Source organism: Lithobates pipiens, unplaced genomic scaffold (assembly GCF_037356315.1).
Source record: "Lithobates pipiens isolate NorthernLeopardFrog02 unplaced genomic scaffold, aLitPip1_a1.2 Scaffold_19, whole genome shotgun sequence".
In the NCBI taxonomy this organism is placed as follows: Eukaryota; Metazoa; Chordata; class Amphibia; order Anura; family Ranidae; genus Lithobates; species Lithobates pipiens.
In genome coordinates this window covers 562225358-562249981 of record NW_027507764.1, presented here as the reverse complement: position 1 = coordinate 562249981, position 24624 = coordinate 562225358, and the positions used below count along the sequence as shown (strand labels likewise).

General features: G+C 44.6%; 1 protein-coding gene across 2 annotated transcripts in view; it reads left to right on the top strand.

The window, feature by feature from the left end:
• The window catches only part of ADCY8 (adenylate cyclase 8), a 437831-nt gene that overhangs the window by 349461 nt on the left and 63746 nt on the right, over window positions 1-24624 (top strand). For both annotated transcript variants that reach the window (XM_077493354.1, XM_077493353.1), the window contains one exon: window positions 16738-16827. In XM_077493354.1, the coding sequence (XP_077349480.1) occupies window positions 16738-16827 (90 nt within the window). The remainder of the gene's footprint in view (window positions 1-16737; window positions 16828-24624) is intronic.

Here is a 24624-nt window from a genome sequence, read left to right as displayed (position 1 = left end):
TAATGTGAAACTTGTGATTTATTTTCCTGCAGAGCTGATCAATTCAGATGCAAATACATGGGGCAGAGCATGGGACAGGGGACATTACATGGGACAGGGGAGATTACATGGGGCAGAGCATATCACAGGGGACATGACAAGGGACATAACATAGGACAGGGGACATTACATGTGGCAGAGCAAATTACAGGGGACATGACAGGGGACATTACATAGGACAGAGCACATTACATGGGGTAGAGCACATGACAGTGCACATTACATGGGGTAGAGCACATGACAGTGCACATTACATGGGGTAGAGCACATGACAGTGCACATTACATGGGACGGGGCACATGACAGTGCACATTACATGGGACGGGGCACATTACATGGGGCAGGGGACAGGACAGGGACATTACATGGGGCAGGGGACATTACATGGGACAGGGGAAGGGACAGGGGACATGACAAGGGACATGACATGGGACAGGGGACATGACAGGGGAAATTACATGGGACAGGGGACATGACATGGGACATGGCACATGACAGAGGACATTACAAGGGGCAGAGTAAATGACAGTGCACATTACATGGGACGGGGCACATTACATGGGGCAGGGCACATTACATGGGACAGGGGACAGGACAGGGGACATGACATGGAGCAGGGGACATGACATGGGACATTACATGGGACAGGGGACATTACATGGGACAGGGGACATGACATGACATGGGACAGGGGACATGACAGGGAACATGACATGACATGGGACAAGGGACATGACAGGGGACATTACATGGGACAGTACATGTGGCAGGGGACATTACATGGGACATTACATGGGACAGGGGACATTACATGGGACATTACATGGGACAGGGGACATGACATGGGACAGGGCACATGACATGGGACATTACATGGGGCAGGGGACATTACATGGGACAGGGGACATGACATGGGACAGGGCACATGACATGGGACATTACATGGGGCAAAGCACATGACAGAGCACATTACATGGGGAGGGGCACATTACATGGGACAGTGCGCACTGCTCTTCAGAGAGCAAAATAAGTGTGAACAATCCCTTGGAGCGTCAAGTGGCGGGCTACACAATTTTTGAACATGAGATTTTGGGCGTTGAGGGTTTTGGAGCTACAAGCTATGAAATGCTTTGGTATTATAGGGCCTCAGTCACCAGCAAGAGAGCAACATGACGCTCATCCAGCTGGTGTGGGAGCAAAGTATGAGAGCAGGTGAGGTTTCACCTCCATGCTGTGTCCTCCATGGTTCTGGCAGGATGGCAGGTGGGGCATCGACCTTAGGTGGACTGACCCTTTACAGATAAGTGCCGGAACGGAAGGAGGTAGAGGCTCATCCCCCCAGATACAGGGACCCAGACAAGTCTGTGATTGCTGGAGACCTTATCTCTACGCCCAACATTTTCTGGTCCTTCTGATAATCAGACATATGGTATATAAGTAGTATGTGTTCCTCTGTAAGGTCTACAAACAATATTCAAGCCACGTGTCTAAATCATTCATCCTTTGCCCTCTTCTTTATAATCCGGTTTCCCATTCCTGGCTCTCTTCTTTCATCGTGTACATTATTTCTACTTTAAAACATTGCTGCATCACATTGTAAATTGAATGAGCCTCTGACTTGACAGATATAAGGGGGTAATATTAGGTTAGATTCCAAGTGCTTTTCTAAATTTGATTTTGCTTGAGTTCTTTCCAAGAAAATACATCCATGTATATTGCTTTGGGATAAGGTTATAGACTGCTGGGCACAGTGGCTTAATCACAGGGGTTACTGCACAGACAAAGGGAGCCGATCTATCGCAAGTAATACTGTCAGGTCTTCCAGAGGTACACATTGCTGGGTTACTGCTATGTTAATGCCCTTCTTTTTTTTTTTTTTGCTTCATTGAATAGGATTTCTGAATAGCTAACATACACTATATTACCAAAAGTATTGGGACACCTGCCTTTACACACACATGAACTTTAATAGCATCCCAGTCTTAGTCCATAGGGTTGAATATTGAGTTGGCCCACCCTTTGCAGCTATAACAGCTTCAACTCTTCTAGGAAGGCTGTCCACAAGGTTTAGGAGTGTGTCTATGGGAATGTTTGACCATTCCTCCAGAAGCGCACTTGTGAGGTCAGGCACTGATGTTGGACAAGAAGGCCTGGGTCGCAGTTTCCGCTTTAATACATCCCAAAAGGTGTTCTATTGGGTTGGGGTCAGGACTCAGGCCAGTCAAGTTCCTCCACCCCAAACCACTCATCAATACCTTTTTGGACCTTGCTTTGTGCTCTGGTGCGCAGTCATGTTGTAACAGGAAGGGGCCGTCCCCAAACTGTTCCCACAAAGTTGGGAGCATGAAATTGTCCAAAATGTCTTGGTATGCTGACACCTTAAGAGTTCCCTTCACTGGAACTAAAGGGCCAAGCCCAACCCTTGAAAAACAACCCCACACCATAATTCCTCCCTCCACCAAATTATTTGGACCAGGGCACAAAGCAAGGTCCATAAAGACATGAATTGGGATGAATTAGAGCGGAAACTGCAAGCCAGGCCTTCTTGTCCACATCAGTGCCTGACCTCACAAATGCGCTTCTTGAAGAATGGTCAAACATTCCCATAGACACACTCCTAAACCTTGCGGACAGCCTTCCCAGAAGATTTGAAGCTGTTAGCGGCAAGGGGTATGCCAAATCAATAATGAACCCTACGGACTAAGACTGGGATGCCATTATAATTCATGTACGTGTAAAGGTGTCCCAATACTTTTGGTAATATCGTGTAGCTGTGACCAACTGTGACAGGATGGCACATGACCACTAATGCCTTATTTTGCTGACTGTCAGTAAGTCTTTCCTGTGTATAATTAAAAAGTTGCAGACTGCAGCTATGCTTGCCATTGCAATCCAGCAGAGTCCTCACTGTTCTCCTTAAAGTGATCCTCCTCTTCTCGGGTCCCTCTACTGTGCTCCTGGCCTCTCCTTCCTGTCGAGTGTCCTCATAGCAAGCAGCTTGCTGTGGAGCACCCGAGCCGAGCTGCAGCTCTGTGTGTCCATTCAGACACAGAGCTGTGGTTCGGCCTCCCCCCTCTCTTTCCTGATTGGCTAACTGACTTTGATTGACAGCAGCAGGAGCCAATGTCGCTGCTGCTGTGCCTCAGCCAATCAAGAGGGAGAGTTCCGGATGGCCGAGACACTCATGGACATGGCTGGACAGAGATGGGGCTCGGGTAAGTGTTAGAGGGGCTGCTGCACTCAGAAGTCTTTTTATTTTAATGCATAGAATCCATTAAGTTAAAAAACCTTCTGACCTTACAACCTCTTTAAAGTGAATTTATGCCCAGACTATGGGCGTTCAAGTATTTTCATATTCTTAATAAGTGATAGAATAGCTTTAATATAAAATATTAATATAAAAAAATATAAATTAATATAAATTATAATATAAATATAATATAATATAAAATATTAATATAAAAAATATTAATTAATATTAATATAAAAAAGTATAAATACCAAAAAAAAACTCTAAATAAAACTACAAAAGCAGCTGCTAGAGGTACGATACATACAATGAAAAATGGAAAAAATTGTAGCAACGCTGAAAAAAATAGGTGCCAATTGATTAAACCAAGTGAAAATAAAAATTCAATAACAATATTGTGACAATAACAAATCAGTGAATCAATTCAAACATAAAATGAAAAAACAAATGAATATAGAAAAGTACATGCATAACAAAAAAATGTGGTTTCAAATAAATAAAAGAAATAGTCTTTAGTGAATAAAAACTCTGAAGTGAAATCAATATCAAATTCTTCCCTTTACATCAGGGTCCCCAGAGAGCCCCCCACTTGCATCAGGGTCCCCAGAGAGCCCCCCACTTGCATCAGGGTCCCCAGAGAGCCTCTCCCTTGCATCAGGGTCCACAGAGAGCCCCCCACTTACATCAGGGTCTCCAAAGAGCCCCCCTTACATCAGGGACCCCAGAGAGCCTCCCTCTTACTTCAGGGTCCACAGAGAGCCTACCCCTTACATCAGGGTCCGAATAGAGCCCATTTCTTACATCAGGGTCCCCAGGTAGATGCCCCTTCCTTACAGAAGGGTCCCCAGAGAGCCCCTCTTACATCAGGGTCCCCAGAGAGCTCCTACTTACATCAGGGTCCCCAGAGAGCTCCTTCCTTACATCAGGGTCCCCAGAGAGCCTCCCCCTTACATCAGGGTCCCCAGAGAGCTTCCCCCTTACACCAGGATCCACAGAGAGCCCCTATTTACATCAGGGTCCCCAGAGAGCTCCTTCCTTACATCAGGGCCCCCAGAGAGCCCCTCTTACATCAGGGTTCCCAGGGAGCCCCTACTTACATCAGGGTCCCCAGAGAGCTCCTTCCTTACATCAGGGTCCCCAGAGAGCCACCCCACTTACATCAGGGTCCCCAGAGAGCCCCCCACCTGCACCAGGGTCCCCCAGAGAGCCTCCCCCTTGCATTAGGGTCCCCAGAGAGCCTCCCCCACTTACATCAGGGTCCCCAGAGAGCCCCCCACTTACATCAGGGTCCCAAGAATGCCCCTCGTTACCTCAGAGAGCCACTCCTTACATCAGGGGGACCAGAGAGAGGGTGGGCCGTGAGTGATGATGTCATCTCTCTGCTGCCCACGGCTGCACAGTGAGAGCGGAACAGCAGCGATGCAGGGCGGGCAGTGAGAGATGATGTCATCTCTCTGCTCTCTCGCCTGCCCAGCTCTCCCGTGCTGCCTGCCTGTTCTCCGGGGCTGCCCGCTGCACTTGCTAGCTGGCTGCAGAGAGGCCACGGCCGTCTCTGTAGGACTCGAAGCTGTGGGCCCTAGTTTTGGGGCTATAGTCCCAAAAGCCCCTCCTAGTGATGCCACTGGTTACTGGCCAAGTCACCAGGTGAAAACAGAGGGGGGGGGGGGAGCCTAAAAAAAGAAAACGAATGCAGCCACCTCATCTAATGATTGGTAAGCTGCAATATACAGTGGTGTGAAAAAGTGTTTGCCCCCTTCCTCATTTCCTGTTCCTTTGCATGTTTGTCACACTTAAGTGTTTCGGAACATCAAACCAATTTAAACAATAGTCAAGGACAACACAATAAACACAAAATGCAATTTGTAAATGAAGGCGTTTATTATTAAAGGTGAAAAAAAATCCAAACCATCATGGCCCTGTGTGAAAAAGTGATTGCCCCCCAAACCTAATAACTGGTTGGGCCACCCTTAGCAGCAACAACTGCAACCAAGCGTTTGCGATAACGTGCAATGAGGCTTTTACAGCGTCCTGGAGGAATTTTGGCCCACTCATCTTTGCAGAATTGTCCTAATTCAGTTACATTAGAGGGTTTTCGAGCATGAACGGCCTTTTTAAGGTCATACCACAACATCTCAATAGGATTCAGGTCAGGACTTTGGCTAGGCCACTCCAAAGTCTTCATTTTGTTTTTCTTCAGCCATTCGGTGGTGGACTTGCTGGTGTGTTTAGGATCATTGTCCTGCTGCAGAACCCAAGTTCGTTTCAGCTTGAGTACACGAACAGATGGTCGGACATTCTCCTTCAGGATCTCTTGGTAGACAGCAGAATTCATAGTTCCTTTTATCACGGCAAGTCTTCCAGGTCCTGAAGCAGCAAAACAGCCCCAGACCATCACACTACCACCACCATATTTTACTGTTGGTATAATGTTCTTTTTATGAAATGCAGTGTTCCTTCTACGCCAGATATACATTGGACACACGCCTTCCAAAGAGTTCCACTTTTGTCTCATCGGTCCACAGAATGTTGTCCCAAAAGTCTTGGGGATCATCAAGATGTGTTGTGGAGAAATTGAGACGAGCTTTGATGTTCTTTTTGCTCAGCAGTGGTTTTCTCCTTGGAACTCTGCCATGCAGGCCATTTTTGCCCAGTCTTTTCCTGATGGTGGAGGCATGAACGCTGACCTTAACTGAGGCAAGTGAGGCCTGCAGTTCCTTGGATGTTGTTGTGGGGTCTTTTGTGACCTCTTGGATGAGTCGTCGCTGCGCTCTTGGGGTAATTTTGGGCGGGCGGCCACTCCTGGGAAGGTTCACCACTGTTCCATGTCTTCGCCATTTGTGGATAATGGCTCTCACTGTGGTTCGCTGGATTCCCAAAGCTTTGGAAATGGCTTTATAACCCTTTCCAGACTGATAGATCTCAATTACTTTCTTTCTCAATTGTTCCTGAATTTCTTTGGGTCTCGGCATGATGTGTAGCTTTTAAGGATCTTCTGGTGGACCTTACTGTGTCAAGCAGCTGCTATTTAAGTGATGCCTTGATTGTGAACAGGTGTGGCAATAATCAGGCCTGGGTGTGGCTAGAGAAATTGAACTCAGGTGTGGACAACCACAGTTATAGTATGTTTTAACAAGGGGGGCAATCACTTTTTCACACAGGGCCATGATGGTTTGGATTTTTTTTCACCTTTAATAATAAACACCTTCATTTACAAATTGCATTTTGTGTTTACTTGTGTTGTCCTTGACTATTGTTTAAATTGGTTTGATGTTCCGAAACACTTAAGTGTGACAAACATGCAAAGGAACAGGAAATGAGGAAGGGGGCAAACACTTTTTCACACCACTGTAGTACATTTTCCTTGTTTAAAGTAAAAAAAAAAACTGTGTGGTGCATTGTAACAATGTATCACACCCCCTATTTTTAGGCACATATTATACAGAGCATTACACATGCCCGCTGGTGTGAATGGACCCCAACTTACACTGATAAGGTTATTGACCTTACGCTATTCGTAGTTTCCCTTTAAATACTTAAATACTCCCACACTTCAGGCAGTGGAATGAACAATGGCACAGATGAATACACCAATAACTATATTGATCTGAAAAGCAAAAGTACTTAGCACAGCAGTAAAAAAAAATAAAAAATCATAAAGTACTATGACAATATTTCATTTATACAGCATAGAGGGTCCAATAAAACCCGCTGGCCCTGTAAATTTCTGCCTCAGTGATAATGTAATTTCGTTTTTGGATATCAGCAATAAAATATCAGTTTAAATGGATTTCCGTTTAAGAATAAAGAAAGCTAAAGAATTCCTTAAAGGCTAGGCAACAGAAGGTCAGGCCGCAATATGGGGCGTAAGGGTTTTATGGTTAAATAAAGTCTCATATTAAATGACATAAACGTACCTTTCTTTAAACCAAATTAAAAGACAATGAATGTAAATGAATGATGAAAAAATCCATAGAGTTAAAGAACTTGTCACATGCTACCCAATAGCCAAAGTACTATGTTCCTATGACTGACATTTTAGACATAGACGTGTTAAAGAGATCAGCTTGTAATAATAATAATGTTATCACTGTATATTGAAGTAGTATTAGGCCCCTTTCACACATGCGGATGGTATGTCCGTATTTCATCCATCCGTTTGCGGATGAAATACGGACATACATTCATCCCTATGGGATAGCGGGTGTCTGCGGATGAGCATCCGCAGACACCCGATTTCGTCCGCCTCCGCAACAGTCCGATTCTGCAGACGGAGGAAAATCCTATTTTTCTATCCGTCTGCAGAGCGGATCGGACGAACGCGGACACACGGTCCGTGCTCGTCCGATCCCCATAGAGGAGAGCGGAGATCTGACAGGGCGGTCCCTGCACAGTGTGCGGAGACCGCCCTGTCCGAAGCCGGCTCAGCGGGGACAACGGAGTGATCCCCGCTGAGCGAGCGGATCTTCACGGGGCGGATCATTACTGATCCGTCCCGTGTGAAAGAGGCCTTACATTCTTTCTTTTTAATGAATAATGGATTCACAACAGCCTTTTAAATCAGCAGTAAGCCCAAAAGCAAGGGGTGTGCCAGGGTTGTGTCTCGCTAATACAAGGAGGTGTGTTACTGGCCAAAACACGGGTGAAAACAAAAGGGGAAAAAAACTAAAAAAGTAACATTGACCAGTACATAATTCACTCAGTACATGTGTACAAACACTTAGTGAGCACCACCACCAGCTCCAAGTCATAGAATGACACTTCTCTGAACTTCTGGGCAAAGGAGCATGTGCCCTGAGCACCTCAAATGTGGGCAAGGAGAGCATTAATCAGAGAAGCAGCCAAGAGGTCCATGGTAACTCTGGAGGAGCTGCAGAGATCCACAGCTCAGGTGGGAGAATCTGTCCACAGGACAACTATTAGTCGTGCTCTCTACAAATCTGACCTTTATAGAAGAGCAAAGTCATTGCTCATTGTTGAAAGAAAGTCATAAGAAGTCCTGTTTGCAGTTTGTGAGAAGCCATGTGGGGGACACAGCAAACATGTGGAAGAAGGTGCTCTGGTCAGATGAAACCAAAATGGAACTTTTTGGCCTAAAAGCAAAACACTTTGTGTGGCGGAAAACTAATGCCGCATACACATGACCGGACTTTTCGATGGACTAGATCCGACGGTCTTCCCGACGGACTTTCCGAATGAACGGACTTGGCCACACACAATCACACCAAAGTCCGACGGATTTGAACGTGATGATGTACGACCAGACTAGAATAAGGTAGTTCATAGCCAGTAGCCAATAGCTGCCTTAGCGTCGGTTTTTGTCTGTCGGGCTATCATACACACGAGCAGATTCCTTGATAGGAACTGGGTCCGGCGGAGTTCCGGCGAAAATATTTGAAACATGTTCTATTTCTAAAGTCCGTCAGATTTTTGGACAGCCCACACACGATCAAATTGTCCGACGGATTCGTTCCATCGGACTTTTGCTGTCGAAAAGTCCAGTCGTGTGTATGTGGCATAACCAGGGGTCAAGTCCTGGGGGAAAAAGTGTGGGAACTCCCACCCAAGATCCACTCGCCCACAAAAAAAAAAAATGATATGCTCATATGCACGAACGCTTCAAAAGTGGTATTTTGCATCCAATTTTCATATTGTGTGTATGAAGCTTAACTGTTAGTACATTAAAAAAAAACAATCCTCAATAAACATAAATACAGTAATTTTCTGAATAATCAGCACTCATTCAATTGTGCTTCCATGCAAATGTGAACATCATGTTCTGATCTTTATTGGGGAATGTTATTTTGTATATAGAGTGTTTATGTGGTGAGTTTACACTTTTCATTGAACAAAGTTTGGATAACACAGGGTTAAACGGAAAGGTCATAAATGAACTGCACATTATCTGGACAGAATGCTTGGGGAGATAGTGATGTGTTCCTGCTTAGGAGATGTATGTTGGCTTGGGGGGCTGCAAAATCTGCAGGGCTCCAATGCACACTTGCTGCTATTCCAACCCTTCACATATTTCCACATAAACTTCCCTCCTGGCATTAAACTTTGCCAGGTATTGTGCTCAGCTTACCACCCCAAACTGATGTTCCTCCCTCAGCTCACCTCTCTCCCTGCATGTCCTGTGAGCAGAATAGCTGTGCTCCTTCTCTGGGTTCTCTCATCATATGGCACTGAAGATAGAGGAGGGGGGGATTCAGCGGGACACACAGAGCAAGTATGCAGGAGACTGGGGGGGGGGGGGATGAGGAGACAGAAAATCAGGAGGGTCCGGCGGGGAGGAGGGCATCACGAGAGGTCTGACTAAATACAATCTCTCAGCAGTAGGGACCTGATCTACCCGTCAGCTAGCTGTGATTGACAGATAGATCGAAGATAAAGCTGTCATGGAGCCCCCTACTGGCAATGCCTGAATGGTCAGGTGTGCGGCACTTACTATTGCGAGCTGTGTCGGCGGCTGCTGATGTAGCACCTGTCACACGGCTCGCATACTTCAAAGTCTTGCAGGACACGGCTGCTAAAGGGAACTGAGTTCCTGTTGTGGAAAAAGTACAGGAACTCAGTTCCCATGCGTTCCCGTAGGACTTGAGCCCTGGGCATAACACTGCACATCACTCTGAACACACCATGCCCACCGTGAAACATGGTGGTGGCAGCATCATCTTGTGGAGATGCTTTTCTTCAGCAGGGACAAGGAAGCTGGTCACAGTTGATGGGAAGATGGATGGAGCAAAATACAGGGCAATCTTAGAAGAAAACCTGTTAGAGTCTGCAAAAGACTTGAGACTGGGGACCAGCAAGACAAAGACCTCAAACATGCAACCAGAGCTACAATGGAATGGTTTAGATCAACACGTATTCATGTGTTACAATGGCCCAGTCAAAGTCCAGACCTAAATCCAATTGAGAATCTGTGGCAAGACTTGAAAATTGCTGTTCAGACGCTCTCCATCCAATTTGTCAGAGATTGAGCTATTTTACAAAGAAGAATGGGCAAAAATGTCCCTCTCTAGATGTGGAAAGCTGGTAGAGATATACACAAGATATACACAAAAGGACTCACAGCTGTAATTGCAGCGCAAGGTGGTTCTACAAATTATTGACTCAGGGGGGCTGAATACAAATGCTCCCCACACTTTTCATATATTTATTTGTAAAAACATTTGAAAACCATTTCTCATTTTCCTTTCACTTCACAATTATGTGCCATTTTGCGTTGGTCTATCACATAAAATCCCAATAAAATACATTTAAGTTTTTGGTTGTGACATGACAAAATGTGGAAAATGTCAATGGGTATGAATACTTTTTCAAGGCACTGTATGCCATATTAGATTATTATGTAAAATAATTCAGCATTTAAAATGTATAAAAAAAGAGTATCCTTTAATATCACATCATATATGTGTAGCACTTACCCCCAAGGAGCGGGTGAATTTTCCTGGGCTTACCGATTACCTCCTCCAGCTCGTACTCGCTGTCCTTGTCTAGGGGTTCCCAGGGTTGATGACCCAGTAACTGTAGAGATCGACACTTGGATTCCTTGTTAGTATTTTTATTTTGCATAAAACAGTTGAACAAACTCAGTCTCTAAGTTGGGAATAGAGAGTATCAGGATAAAGTTTAGCTCAGGTGCTCGGAACTGCTGACTTCAATAAAAGTCTCTCTCTGTACATAATCCAGGGAATAGCCACTCGTAACTGGACTCTTTAACTGTTGGATAAATCCTTGAGCTTCGATTTAGCAGCCAACAAGTAATTCTAGCCTTGCAAAGTCTCTCACACAGACTTGGTTGAAAAACTTAGTTGTAACCGGAAGGATAGAGGTAGGAACATTTCTTACTGTACCAGAATCTTGCAGCCGGTCCGGCGATACCGTAAGAAATGTGGATTCAATCAATATCCATGGCAGCTCAGCTTCCAGGCTCTTACCGAGCAGCCAGCCTTGTGCGTGGCCCTCTTACTGAACAGTCCTCCCCCGGTTGCATATAGAGTTGCTGGGCCTCTCCAAACCCGAGACGGCACCGGAACACCTTAGAATCCTCCTTCCAGTTACTGCACCTCAAACTAGCCAGTTCCGAGGCTCGGAAACGGATGAATCCGCACCCCAGGCCATGAGGGCCTCTGGGGGCTGGTCAGGAGGACCAGGACCACAGAGTCAGCAACAACTTTTGGACCGGAACCCAGAACCACGTGACTTTAGCACCTTAAGTACCCTCTCCCGGAATACACAGCGGAACAAACACGCCCACTGATTGGCTCAGAGAGAGAGATTGGTTCCTAATGCATCCAACCAGACTGTGTTCTAATGCCTCTCACAGGTGCAAACCCCACTTATGACCAGGCAGAACCTCAATACAGTCCAGCCAAACTGATGCCAAAGCATAATTTAGAACAATTAACCCCAAAACTCAACTACAGTTTTGGGCAAAAACTAAATTTACAGACATAGCGCGTACTCATCAGGAGTACCGGCGCTACACATGTTTTAAACATTCTGGAGTTATTTTATAAAACATTTGTTGCACAAATGTCCGAAACATTTGTGAAAGTTCAAATAAATGTCCTCTATTTTTTCTAAGGGGTTAAAGAGGAAGTAAACCCTGATGAGTTTACTTCCTCTTTCATTCCCTGCAAAGGCAAATCATAATGGACTACTATTCATTGCATAGTAGTCCATTATGTGTCACTTACCTGACACAAGAGCCAGCGATGTCACCGCTGTCCCCTGTAGTCCGGCGCATCCATCTTCTCGGTGGGGTCTCGCTGCTCCGCCGCTGTCATTCGGCGAAGCCGCGATGACGTCACTCCCGCGCATGCGCACGGGAGCCGACACGCGCGCCATCTTCGTCGTTGACGATACCGCGCTCAGTGCGCCTGTGCGCCGCTGTCTATGGCGCATGCGCCGTAGACAGCGGTGCCTGTCTTTCGGCAAATATCTCCTAAACTGTGTAGGTTTAGGAGATATTTCTTGGACCTACAGGTAAGCCTTAATCTATGCTTACCCGTAGGTCAAAGTGTGTTGTAAGGGTTTACAACCACTTTAACGCCTGCATCGTTTGCTTCATCAAGTAGTCAAAATGCTTTATAGTTTTCTTTTCACAATGTAAGCCTATGATTTGAACAATTCACTGAAAACAATGCACCTCCTGTGTGGCTGGTATCTTATTTCAATAATTGTTTAAGAAGAACCTCACAGGGCTATCAAAAAATAAAAGTCAGCAGCTGAAAGTACTGTAGCTGCATTTCATTGGCTATATTTTCTCATGTGACCAAATAAACAAGGTATAGCATCAGAATAACAACCTGTTATGAAGAAATATAGTATCAAAGAAGGATAGAGTACTACAATTCTCATGGCCTGCAATACTTTTTTTGGTATGTGGTCAAGACTCAGACTGTAGATTCTAGTCCACTGGGCCAACAACCTTCAGTTGACTAATCTTATAGTAGTATCGCTCTCAAAGACTATCCTTCCATAAATTTTGATTGACTATGGGAATACTGCTTTTACTTCTTCTGTTGTGTGCCGCCAAGCTCAGTATTTACTGTTGTATCTGTCTTAACTCATATTTTTGAGGTTGTCTATTAGCTCACCGTGTATTCGTTCATCTCGTGTGGGAAAGCCAATGAACACCTAATAAACGTTCTAATAAAAATACATTTACATAAAAAAGAAAAAGTAAAAACAACAAAAAAAAAATTTGGAAACGTCACCAAAATCTGAAAACGTCATTGATCATAGTTGGGAGATAAAGGTGGTCTATCACATTTGGGTCTACAACTACTATGAATGTTTCAAACATCTTACTGTAAAGCCCTAAACTAGTCTTTCTCAACTTTTTTTGCCTAGAGGAACCCTTAAAATATTTTTCAGGTCTCGGGAAACCCTGCAAAAATCAATAACTTGGAAAGAATACCTCTATATTATAAAAACAGAAAAATTACAGCAGAAAGAGACCAAGTGGTTCATTGAGTTTACCACATTTTTTTTAATTAATACATGTTTTTGTATTTTTTTGTTTTTGGTTACCTTTTTTTGTCTGAGCATAGGTCTATATTTGTCCCAAGCACGTTTGAATACACTTCACACTACACTGTTGACTGACTCTCTGCCTCTACTGGAAGTCTGTTCCATCTTTGTGATGTAGGAGTGCTGAACCATATAGACATGCATTATAACTCAATGGGCAGTTTACAGTCTAGAGGCTGCTCACCAGCAACTGTGTGGTCTTGCTGGAACCCCAGAGGGGTTTACTAAAGTTTTGAAAGGAGTGGAGCTCCACACCAGCTTATATAATCTATGAAAATATTTGTACTTATTTTGTAGGTTTTTGGGGGGCTTAGCACTCGTCCTTCATCAGGAATAAAAAACAGATATTGTAGGCACCTGGATTGGAAAAGCCTTGGCAGTCTGTTGCAAGCATCGACTACCCTTTTAATAAAATAATACTTTCCAAGATTAGGTTTGAACCTTCCTCCTGCTAGTTTGAAGTGATGCCCCTGTGTTCTAAGCCCCTGTACACACGGTCGGAGAATTTCCACAACCAAATCCGTCGGATTTTGCCCGTCGGATTTTGTCCGTCGGATCTTGTCCGAAACTGTTGCATACACACGGTCGGACAAAGTTGGCGAAAAATCCGATCTTTCAGAACGTGATGACGTAATTTCGTTATGATGGGACTACATTCAGGCTAGTAGCCAATAGCTTTGATGTAGGAATTTGATCTGAGCATGCGTGACACTTGGTCCGATCAAAATTCGCTACACATGATCGGAGTATGTCCGACCGGCCCAGTTGGTCGGGAAATATTTCCAACATGTTGGAAAAATGGGTCGGACGGATATTCCGACGGAATCAGTCCGATGGAGACCACACACAGTCGGATTATCCGACGACACGGTCCGATAGGACACATTCCGACGGATTCTCCGACCGTGTGTACAGGGGCTTAGACTTTCAAATTGGTAGTTATTGAAAAGAATGTCCCTTATATTGGTGGTCAGTGGGAAGAATGCTCCTTACATTGGTGGTCAAAGAGAAAAAGTCTCCTTACATTGGTAGTCAGCGGCGAGATTGCCCCTTACATTAGTAGTCAGTGGTAAGAATGCCCCTTTCATTGGAAGTCAGTGAGAAGAATTCCCCTTGCATTGGTAGTCAGTGGGAAGAATGCTCCTTAGAGGGCTGCAACGATTAATGAATTAATAATCGATTAGTTGGCCGATTATTGTTTCGATTAATCGGTTAATAACCTTTAAAAAAAAAAAGTGGGTCAAATTGACATTCATTTTCAACCACAGTGATGGGAAAATTTGGAAATAATAGAAAACTTCTTAGTCAAAGGAATTTTCAGACAATGTAAGTGGTTTTAGTTCAGAAATTACATTCATTTTAAAAACAGAATGTTAAAAACAAGTGAAAATTTCAAACAAAATTCTTTCATTCAGCGAATGTACAAAGATTTTTCATCTGAATATTCTCATCTGAAAATTGATCTGTGTGGCCAGCATAAGGCTCGGTACACACCTATGCAGTTTGCTTTTGATCTGTTTCTGCAGTGCTTTTTGCTGTACGTTTTGATTTTTGCACACATGATTTTACTGCAATTTGTATTTTTGCATTTTTTTGGGTAGATTAAAAAACACAAATTGATGCAAAAATGCATTACATGCCTTTCTGCAATTCTCCATTGAAGTATATTGAACCAATAAAGAACCATTTCACGTTAAAAGTCCCTGACCCTTTCAGATGTGAACGTGCCCCATAGGAAACCATGTAAATGAACTGTAGTGCATTTCTGCAAAAAGCACCAATAAACACATAGATGTGAACCAGGTCTAAGACGTTTACTAACATAATGGGGTTAAAAAAACGAAAATTAGCCCTTTATAGTAGAAGAAAAAGCAGATAATCACTACTGTAAGGGGTTCATTTACTGTAGAACAGTGAGTAATATTTACAGTAGCGATTATTTGCTCTTTTTGTACTATAAAGGGCTCATTTTATTTCTTTTTTAACCCCATTATGTTAGTGGCCGATTAATCGATTATGAAAATAGTAATCGATTAATTTCATAACCGATTAGTTGTCGATTAATCGATTAGTTGTTTCAGCCCTAGCTCCTTACATTGATGGTCAAGGGGAAAACGTCTCCTTACATTGGTGGTCAGTGGTAAGAATGCCCCTTTCATTGGAAGTCAGTGGCAAGAATGCTCCTTGCATTGGTAGCCAGTGAGAAGAATGTTACTTACAATTGGAGACAGTGGGAAGAATGTCCCTTACATTGGGGGGTCAGTGGGAAGAATACTCCTTACATTGGTAGTCAATGGTAAGAATTTCCCTTGCAGTGGCAGTCAGTGGGAAGAATGTCCTTTACATTGGTAGTCAGTAGGAAGAATGCTCCTTCCATTGGTTGTCAGTGGTAAGAATGTCCCTTACACTGGTGGTCAGTAGGACGAATTCTCCTTCCATTGGTGGTTAGTGGGAAGATTTCCCCTTACATTGGCAGTCAGTAGTAAGAATGTCCCTTACATTGGTGATCAGTGGGAATAATGCTCCTTTCATTGGTAGTCAGTGGAACGAATGTTCCTTACAATGAGGGACAGTGGGAAGAATGCTCCTTACATTTGTAGTCAGTGGGAAGAATGTCCCTTACATTGGTAGTCAATGGTAAGACTTTCCCTTGTAGAGGCAGTCAGTGGGAAAAATTCTCCTTACATTGGTGGTTAGTGGGAATAATGCTCCTTACATTGGCAGTCAGTAGTAAGAATGTCCCTTACGTTGGTGATTAGTGGGAAGAATGTTCGTTGCATTGGTAGTCAGTGGGAAGGATGCTCCTTACATTGGTGATCAGTGGGAAGAATGCTCCTTCACTGGTGGTTAGTTGGAAGAATGCTCCTTACATTCATGGTCAGTGGGAAGGATGCTCCTTACATTGGTGATCAGTGGGAAGAATGCTCCTTCACTGGTGGTTAGTTGGAAGAATGTTCCTTACATTCATGGTCAGTGGGAAGAATGATCCTTATAATGGTGGTCAGTGGGAAGAATGCCATTTATATTGTTAGTTAATGAGAAGATTACTCCTTACATTGGTAGTCAGTGAGAAGAATATTTCTTACATTGATGGTCATTGGTCAGACTGCCACCTTTACAGATAGCTAAAGATAATTGGCATCATTCTGTTGGCTCGGCAATGTGGCATAAGTCCCTAGGCAGGCATCATTATGTAGGAGGTCAATCATCTACAGCTCAAGGAACCCCTAGGAACCACTGGAGAAATCTTGGTTGAGAATGGATGTCTTAAACCATATGTTGGCCTTCTATAAAGCCCCAGCCATTATATTTGCATTGTTTGTTACTTGCTATTTGTTATCTATAGATATGTTTCAATTTCCCTCCAATTAACATTCCATTTTTTCCCCCTCTTTTTCTCATCACAGCTGTGGTGTGATTTCGACAAATCAATTACCTCAAAAAACCTGACATTCAACTCCTCAGCCTCCGTCACCGACATCTGCTTTTATCCCGAGGTAATTACGATCTTGTCACACACTCTTGGCTAATGGTCACTTGTTGCAAGATATATAGGCGCGCAATACATCTCGCGTAAGGCAGTGAAAAAATGTCAAACCGCAGCCAGACAGGTGACAACAAAAAAAAAAAAGCTATTTTGTTAATTGGAACTTTTTACAGAAAAAAAGGTATTTTCTCCTCTCTGCCCTCTGAGGGATTGCTGACAAATCATTGGCACCTCTTTGTCTCATCACAGGCCCTTTGTGTGCCGGTAATTTTCTGCAGAAATGAATATGAAGGTGTCACAATGTGTCGAGCGGGATCCAAGAAGAAATTCTGAATGCACAATAACAGGCGACACAAGGGAGACACAAATTATCGGAGTTTGCTGCACAGCAACACGATGTTTGAACTAATAACATGTTATTGTGGCAGGGTGCACCAGGGCAGAAGATAGAATGGGCAGCTAGCTGGAAAATAAGCTTGTTTAAAGCCACTTAGAGGGAGTGCTTCTGTGGTACGTTTTCAAGTCTTTTTTTTTTTTTTTTTTACGTAGACATGTAATTCCTGTTAGAGAATGCTTTATTATTTGCACCATTATTTGGTGCTCATAATACATGTTATTATGGAGCTCCAGGCATTCCAGAAATAAAGAAGGTGATGGGAATGTGTACTTTAGCTAATGAGGGGCTCTGCTAAGCCATGTTTGCACTGACTGCATAGCACAAGCCCAGTTCAGTTAGACAAAAAAACATATTTTTCGTGAGAAATATTAACTATGAGGATGCGGTAACCTCGTTTACACTTTCTTGTTCGTTATCTATTGCTAAATTACATGCAGATTTAAAATATGTGTCCAGCCAAAAAAAGTTGTGTTAATCTTAGGTGAAATCTAACTTTTGACCTGGGCATCTAGGCTTCAATACTGTAATTGGCTGATGCAATTATAGTGTTAAAAAAAAAGCCAAAATGTTAAGTCAAAAACCAGAGAGCCGTAAAATAATAGATGGGGTTCTAACCCTTCCCACTCTATTCCTCATCCCATATCCATAAGTTAGAGGCTTGCTAGACATCTGGCAGGATCAGCAGGTATTTTTATGCACTTATTAAACAGCTATAACAAAGCATTTTCATTGCTGTATATTATATACAGTATAACAGAACACATAAAAGGGGGTCATTGTTAGGATGCACACTCTTTAGTTCCACAGAAGGGATGCAGTGTCCGCGTTTACAATTTTGCATTTATTATCTGTTGCTGAATTAAATGCAGATTTAAAACACAATTTAAAATATGTGTCCAGCCAAAAAAAAGTTGTATGAATTTTGTGTGAAAAAATGAACGGCTTCCATCATGTTATGGCCAAGTTTAACAATGCATACGGACACTTCTACATTTTGGCTTGGGCATCTAGGCTTCAATACTGTAATTGTCTGATACAATTATAGTATTATTATTATTATTATTATTATTATACACGCGTTATATAGCACCAACAGTTTATGCAGCGCTTTACAATGTATGGGGGGGGGGCAACACAATTATAGTACAGTTCAATACACAAGATACAGTAGGGCCCTGCTTGTAGAGCTTACATCCTAAAGGGAGGGAGTGGTGGTACAAAAGGTAATAGCTGCAGAGAATGATTTGATGGGGGTATAAAAAAAATATATAAAAAAATGTAAAAAAAAATTACATCTAGGCATAAAAGGATTAACCACTTGGGATCCGCGCTATTGCAAAATGACGGCAATAGCGCGGACCCACATTTTCGGGACTACGTCTATTGACGTAGTCCCGGTTACGAGCGGCCTGCGCGCCCCCTGAGGGGCGCGCGCGGCGCGCTCTGTGATCGGCGAGTCCGTGAGACTCGCCTGATCACCGATCCGTGTAAGGGGTCGATCCCGACCCCTTATCACGTGATCAGCTGTCAGCCAATGACAGCTGATCATGTGATAAAACGGAGCCGGTAATCGGCTAGTATTCCTCCTCGCGCTGACAGCGCGAGGAGAAAAAAAAAAAGCCGATCGCCGGCGGCCGTGTTCGGGACATCAGTCCCGATCACGGCCAGCAATTTAAAAGGACACCTGCCCCCTGCCAGTGCCCACCTGCCACCCGCAGTGCCATCCTGAAATAAAGTAAGTGCCCCCCTGTCAGTGCCACCCAGCAGTGCCCATAGTGCCCACAGTGCCACCCAGCAGTGCCCACAGTGCCACCCAGCAGTGCCCACAGTGCCACCCACAGTGCCACCCAGCAGTGCCACCCACAGTGCCACCCAAAATCTGCCTCAGGTGCTGCACCCCAGTGCCGCCCATCAGTGCCCAGCAGTGCCGCCCATCAGTGCCCAGCAGTGCCGCCCATCAGTGCCCAGCAGTGCCACCTATCAGAGCCACCTATCAGTGCCACCTATCAGTGCCCATCAGTCCCATCTATCTGTGGTACCTATCAGTGCCCATCCGTGCCACCCATCCGTGCCACTTATCCGTGCCACCCATCCGTGCCATCTTATCTGTGCCCATCTTTGCCCATCAGTGCCGCCTTATCTGTGCCCATCGGTGCCGCCTTATCTGTGCCTATTAGTGCCGCCTTAACTATGCCTATCAGTGCCCACCAGTGCAGCCTATCAGTGCCCACCAATGCAGCCCATCAGTGCCCACCAATGCAGCCCATCAGTGCCCACCAATGCAGCCTATCAGTGCCGCCTAATCAGCGCACTTCAATGAAGGAGAAAAATGACCCGTTTGCAAAATTTTATAACAAACTATTAAAACATGATTTTTTTTTTTTTTTTTTTTGCATCTTTTTTTGTTTGTTTAGCAAAAAATAAAACTCCGAGCTGTAACTAAATACCACCAAAAGAAAGCTCTATTTGTGGGAAAAAAATGATAAAAAATTCATTTGGGTACAGTGTTGTATGACCGCGTAATTGTCACTCAAAGTGCATCAGCGCTGAAAGCTGAAAATTGGTCTGGGACTGAGGGGGGTTTAAGTGCCCAGTAAGCAAGTGGTTAAAGTGTATGTCAAGCCCAAAAAAATACCAGCAGGGGTTCTAACCCTTCCTACTCTCTTAGCTTGGTCATCTAGGCTTCAGTACTGTAACTGTTTGATACAATTATAGTATAAAAAAAGAATACATTTTAAAAAATAACATTTGCGACAAACTTCTACGCAGAAAAGAGTTAGGCCGCGTACACACGCGCGGACTGTTCGCCCAACCTTGTCCGCTGAACAGTGTTTGGGCGGACAGTCCGCTCGTGTGTGGGGCTTCAGCGGACAGTTTCAGCGGACAGTTGGACGAACAAGGTCTTAGGCCGCGTACACACGGGCGGACTGTTCGCCCAACCTTGTCCGCTGAACAGTGTTTGGGCGGACAGTCCGCTCGTGTGTGGGGCTTCAGCGGACAGTTTCAGCGGACAGTTGGACGAACAAGGTCTTACGGAAATTCCGAAAAACTGTCCGCTGAAACAAGGTTTCAGTGGACTGTTCGCTCGTGTGTAGGCTTGTTCGGCCAACTAAGTCTCGCGCATGCTCAGAAAGGATTTCCACGTCGGAAGGTTGCATTGCAGTGTATTGGACGTCGTATTTTTCGTCCCGTCGTACGTGCCGTTCACGTCATCGCGCACGGTTTCAGCAAACTGTTCGTCCGTCGTGTGTGGCCATGTCCGTCCATGCTAAGTTTGAGCGGACTGTTTGCCGAAACTGTTGGACGGACAAAGTTGGGCGAACAGTCCGCGCGTGTGTACGCGGCCTTAAGGGTATGTCAGGCCAAAACCAAAAAGCAGTAAAATATCAGCAGGGGGTATAACCCTTACGTTACTCTTACCTTGTCTTCGTAAATTAGAGGCTTACTGAATTTCTTAAAGGATCAATGAGTATTTTTATCCTCCAAACATATAACAAAAAACTTTCAATGCTATATATAACAGATCAAAATGGAACAAATAAAAAGTTAATTGTTAAGATTTTGCATACACTTTAAATACAGAAGAGGCCAGAGGCACCTTTAACATTGGCTGGTTGTTAAGGAGCAGACCAGAAAGCCAGCCACTGTGTCCTTAACAATGAATGACTCATCAGCTGTCTTCCATCAGAGTTTTCTGCTGACCGCTGTAAAAAAAAAACATTGTGAAAAAAAGGCGTGGGGTGCCTTTTTTCACAATTTTTTATTGCCTATTGGGTCTGGTATGAATTTTAATGGGAGCCTCATGCCAATTTTATTATTTTTTTAACCACTTTCAGACCGGACCATTTTGCTGGTAAATGACCAGAGGTCTTTTTACACTTTGGCACTGCGCTGCTTTAACTGGTAATTGCGCGGTCATGCTATGTTGTACCCAAACAAAATTTGCGTCCTTTTCTTCCCACAAATAGAGCTTTCTTTTGATGGTATTTGATTGCCTCTGCGATTTTTATTTTTTGCGATATAAACGTAAAAAGACCGCAAATTTTGAAAAAAAATGATATTTTCTACTTTTTGTTATTAGAAAAATCCAATAAACTCAATTTTAATCATACATTTAGGCCAAAATGTATTCAGCCACATGTCTTTGGTAAAAAAAAAGTCAATAATTGTATATTTATTGGTTTGCGCAAAAGTTGTCACATCTACAAACTAAGGTACGTTTTCTGGAATTTACGCAGCTTTTAGTTTACGACTGCCTATCTCATTTCTTGAGGTGCTAAAATGGCAGGGCAGTACAAAACCCCCCCAAATGACCCCATTTTGGAAAGTAGACCCCCTAAGGAAATTGATAAGAGGCATTTTGAGCCCATTGAATATTTTATTTTTTTGCCTCAAGCGATTGAATAATGACAAAAAAAAAATTTTTTTTTTTTTTTTACACAAAGTTGTCACTAAATGATATATTGCTCACACATGCTATGGGCGTATGTGAAATGACACCCCAAAATAAATTCTGCTGCTTCTCCTGAGTATGGGGATACCACATATGTGGGACTTTTTGGGAGCCTAGCCGCGTACGGGGCCCCGAAAACCAAGCACCGCCTTCAGGCTTTCTAAGGGCGTAAATTTTTGAGTTCACTTCTCACTACCTATTACAGTTTTGAAGGTCATAAAATGCCAAGATGGCACAAAACCCCCACAAATGACCCCATTTTAGAAAGTAGACACCCCAAGCTATTTGCTGAGAGGCATGTTGAGTTCATGGAATATTTTATATTTTGCCACAAGTTGCGGGAAAATTACAAACTTTTTTTTTTTTTTTTTTTTTTTTTAACAAAGTTGTCACTAAATGATATATTGCTCATGCATGCCATGGGCATATGTGAAATGACACCCCAAAATAAATTCTGCTGCTTCTCCTGAGTACGGGGATACCACATATGTGGGACTTTTTGGGAGCCTAGCCGCGTACGGGGCCCCGAAAACCAAGCACCGCCTTCAGGCTTTCTAAGGGCGTAAATTTTTGAGTTCACTTCTCACTACCTATTACAGTTTTGAAGGCCATAAAATGCCAAGATGGCACAAAACCCCCACAAATGACCCCATTTTAGAAAGTAGACACCCCAAGCTATTTGCTGAGAGGCATGTTGAGTCCATGGAATATTTTATATTTTGCCACAAGTTGCGGGAAAATTACAAACTTTTTTTTTTTTTTTTCACAAAGTTGTCACTAAATGATATATTGCTCACGCATGCCATGGGCATATGTGAAATGACACCCCAAAATAAATTCTGCTGCTTCTCCTGAGTACGGGGATACCACATATGTGGGACTTTTTGGGAGCCTAGCCGCGTACGGGGCCCCGAAAACCAAGCACCGCCTTCAGGCTTTCTAAGGGCGTTACAGTTTTGAAGGCCATAAAATGCCAAGATGGCACAAACCCCCCCCAAATGACCCCATTTTGGAAAGTAGACACCCCTAAATTTAGAGGTACACTAGTGAGACTAGGTAATAAATGGCGGGTGCCCTGAAACTATAAAAAAATAACTAACCAACCAGCGTCACCTGTAACAGTTATATGGTGATCACTGGTGAAAGGGTTAACTAGGGGGCAATTAGGGGGCTTTATGCGGTAGTATATGGGGGTCCCTGGCGCTATAAAAAGCTGCAGCGAACCTAAATACCTACCTGCCTAACTAGCGTCACCTGTGACACTAATACAGCGATCAGAAAAACGATCGCTTATTAGGCTGGGTTCACACTGGAGCGATGCGGGAACGCCACGAATGCGCGGCGGGTTCCCGCATCGCATGCCTCCCGGCGGCAGTTCACACTGCCCTATGCGAACTGCTGGGAGTGTCAGTGAAATGTTACTGACACCCCCAGATCAGTTTGCATATCGCAGTGCGATCTGCAAACTCGGATCGCATGGTGTGAACACCCATGCGATCCGATTCTGCTGCGGGCCAAAAAAAGGGTCCCGTGCGAATTTGCGGCGGGTGTGGCGGGTGCGGCGAATGGCTGAACTCGAATCGCACAGAGATCGGATGTGATTTGCACTGCAGTGCGGTGCGAATCACATCCGTTCTCATAAACCGCTGCAATGTGAACCCAGCCTTAGTGACACTGGCGACGGGGGGTGATCACGGGGTTAAACCTTTATTGGGGGGGTTAGGGGGGTACCTTAGAACTAAAGGGGGCTAACCCTAACTGCCCTAACAGTTATTAGTCACAAATGACACCCGCCGGGTGATCAGGGGGTTAAACCTTTATTAGGTAATAAATGGCGGGTGCCCTGAAACTATAAAAAAATAACTAACCAACCAGCGTCACCTGTAACAGTTATATGGTGATCACTGGTGAAAGGGTTAACTAGGGGGCAATCAGGGGGCTTTATGCGGTAGTATATGGGGGTCCCTGGCGCTATAAAAAGCTGCGGCGAACCTAAATACCTACCTGCCTAACTAGCGTCACCTGTGACACTAATACGGCGATCAGAAAAATGATCGCTTATTAGGCTGGGTTCACACTGGAGCGATGCGGAAACGCCGCGAATCCGCGGCGGGTTCCCGCATCGCATGCCTCCCGGCGGCAGTTCACACTGCCCTATGCGAACTGCTGGGAGTGTCAGTGAAATGTTACTGACACCCCCAGATCAGTTCGCATATCGCAGTGCGATCTGCAAACTCGGATCGCATGGTGTGAACACCCATGCGATCCGATTCTGCTGCGGGCCAAAAAAAGGGTCCCGTGCGAATTTGCGGCGGGTGCGGCGGGTGTGGCGGGTGCGGCGAATGGCTGAACTCGAATCGCACAGAGATCGGATGTGATTTGCACTGCAGTGCGGTGCGAATCACATTCGTTCTCATAAACCGCTGCAATGTGAACCCAGCCTTAGTGACACTGGCGACGGGGGGTGATCACGGGGTTAAACCTTTATTGGGGGGGTTAGGGGGGTACATTAGAACTAAAGGGGGCTAACTCTAACTGCCCTAACAGTTATTACAGTCACAAATGACACCAATGCAAAAAAAAAAAAAAAAAAAAAAAAATGACATTGGTGTCACTGTGACTGGGGGGCAGGGGTAATTGGGGGGGTGATCGGGGGGTAAAGGAGGGGTGTGAGTGTGCCTGGCATGTTCTACTGTGTGTGTAGAGTGTTGGTGCAACTCACCGATCCGCTCTCCTCCGTGTCGGAACGAAAAATACCGACACGGAGGAGAGAATACATCACTTCCTCTCCTGTGTTTACATTACAGGAGAGGAAGTGATGTCACCGGGGATTTCTATTCGTCGGGAGCGATCGCGAGGGGGTGGCCATGAATGAATGGCCGCCCCCTCGTCCCGGAATGCTCCCGGACGAAAACCGACCGCCGCAGGCACCGGGCGGGGGCCCGATCGGGCCCCCG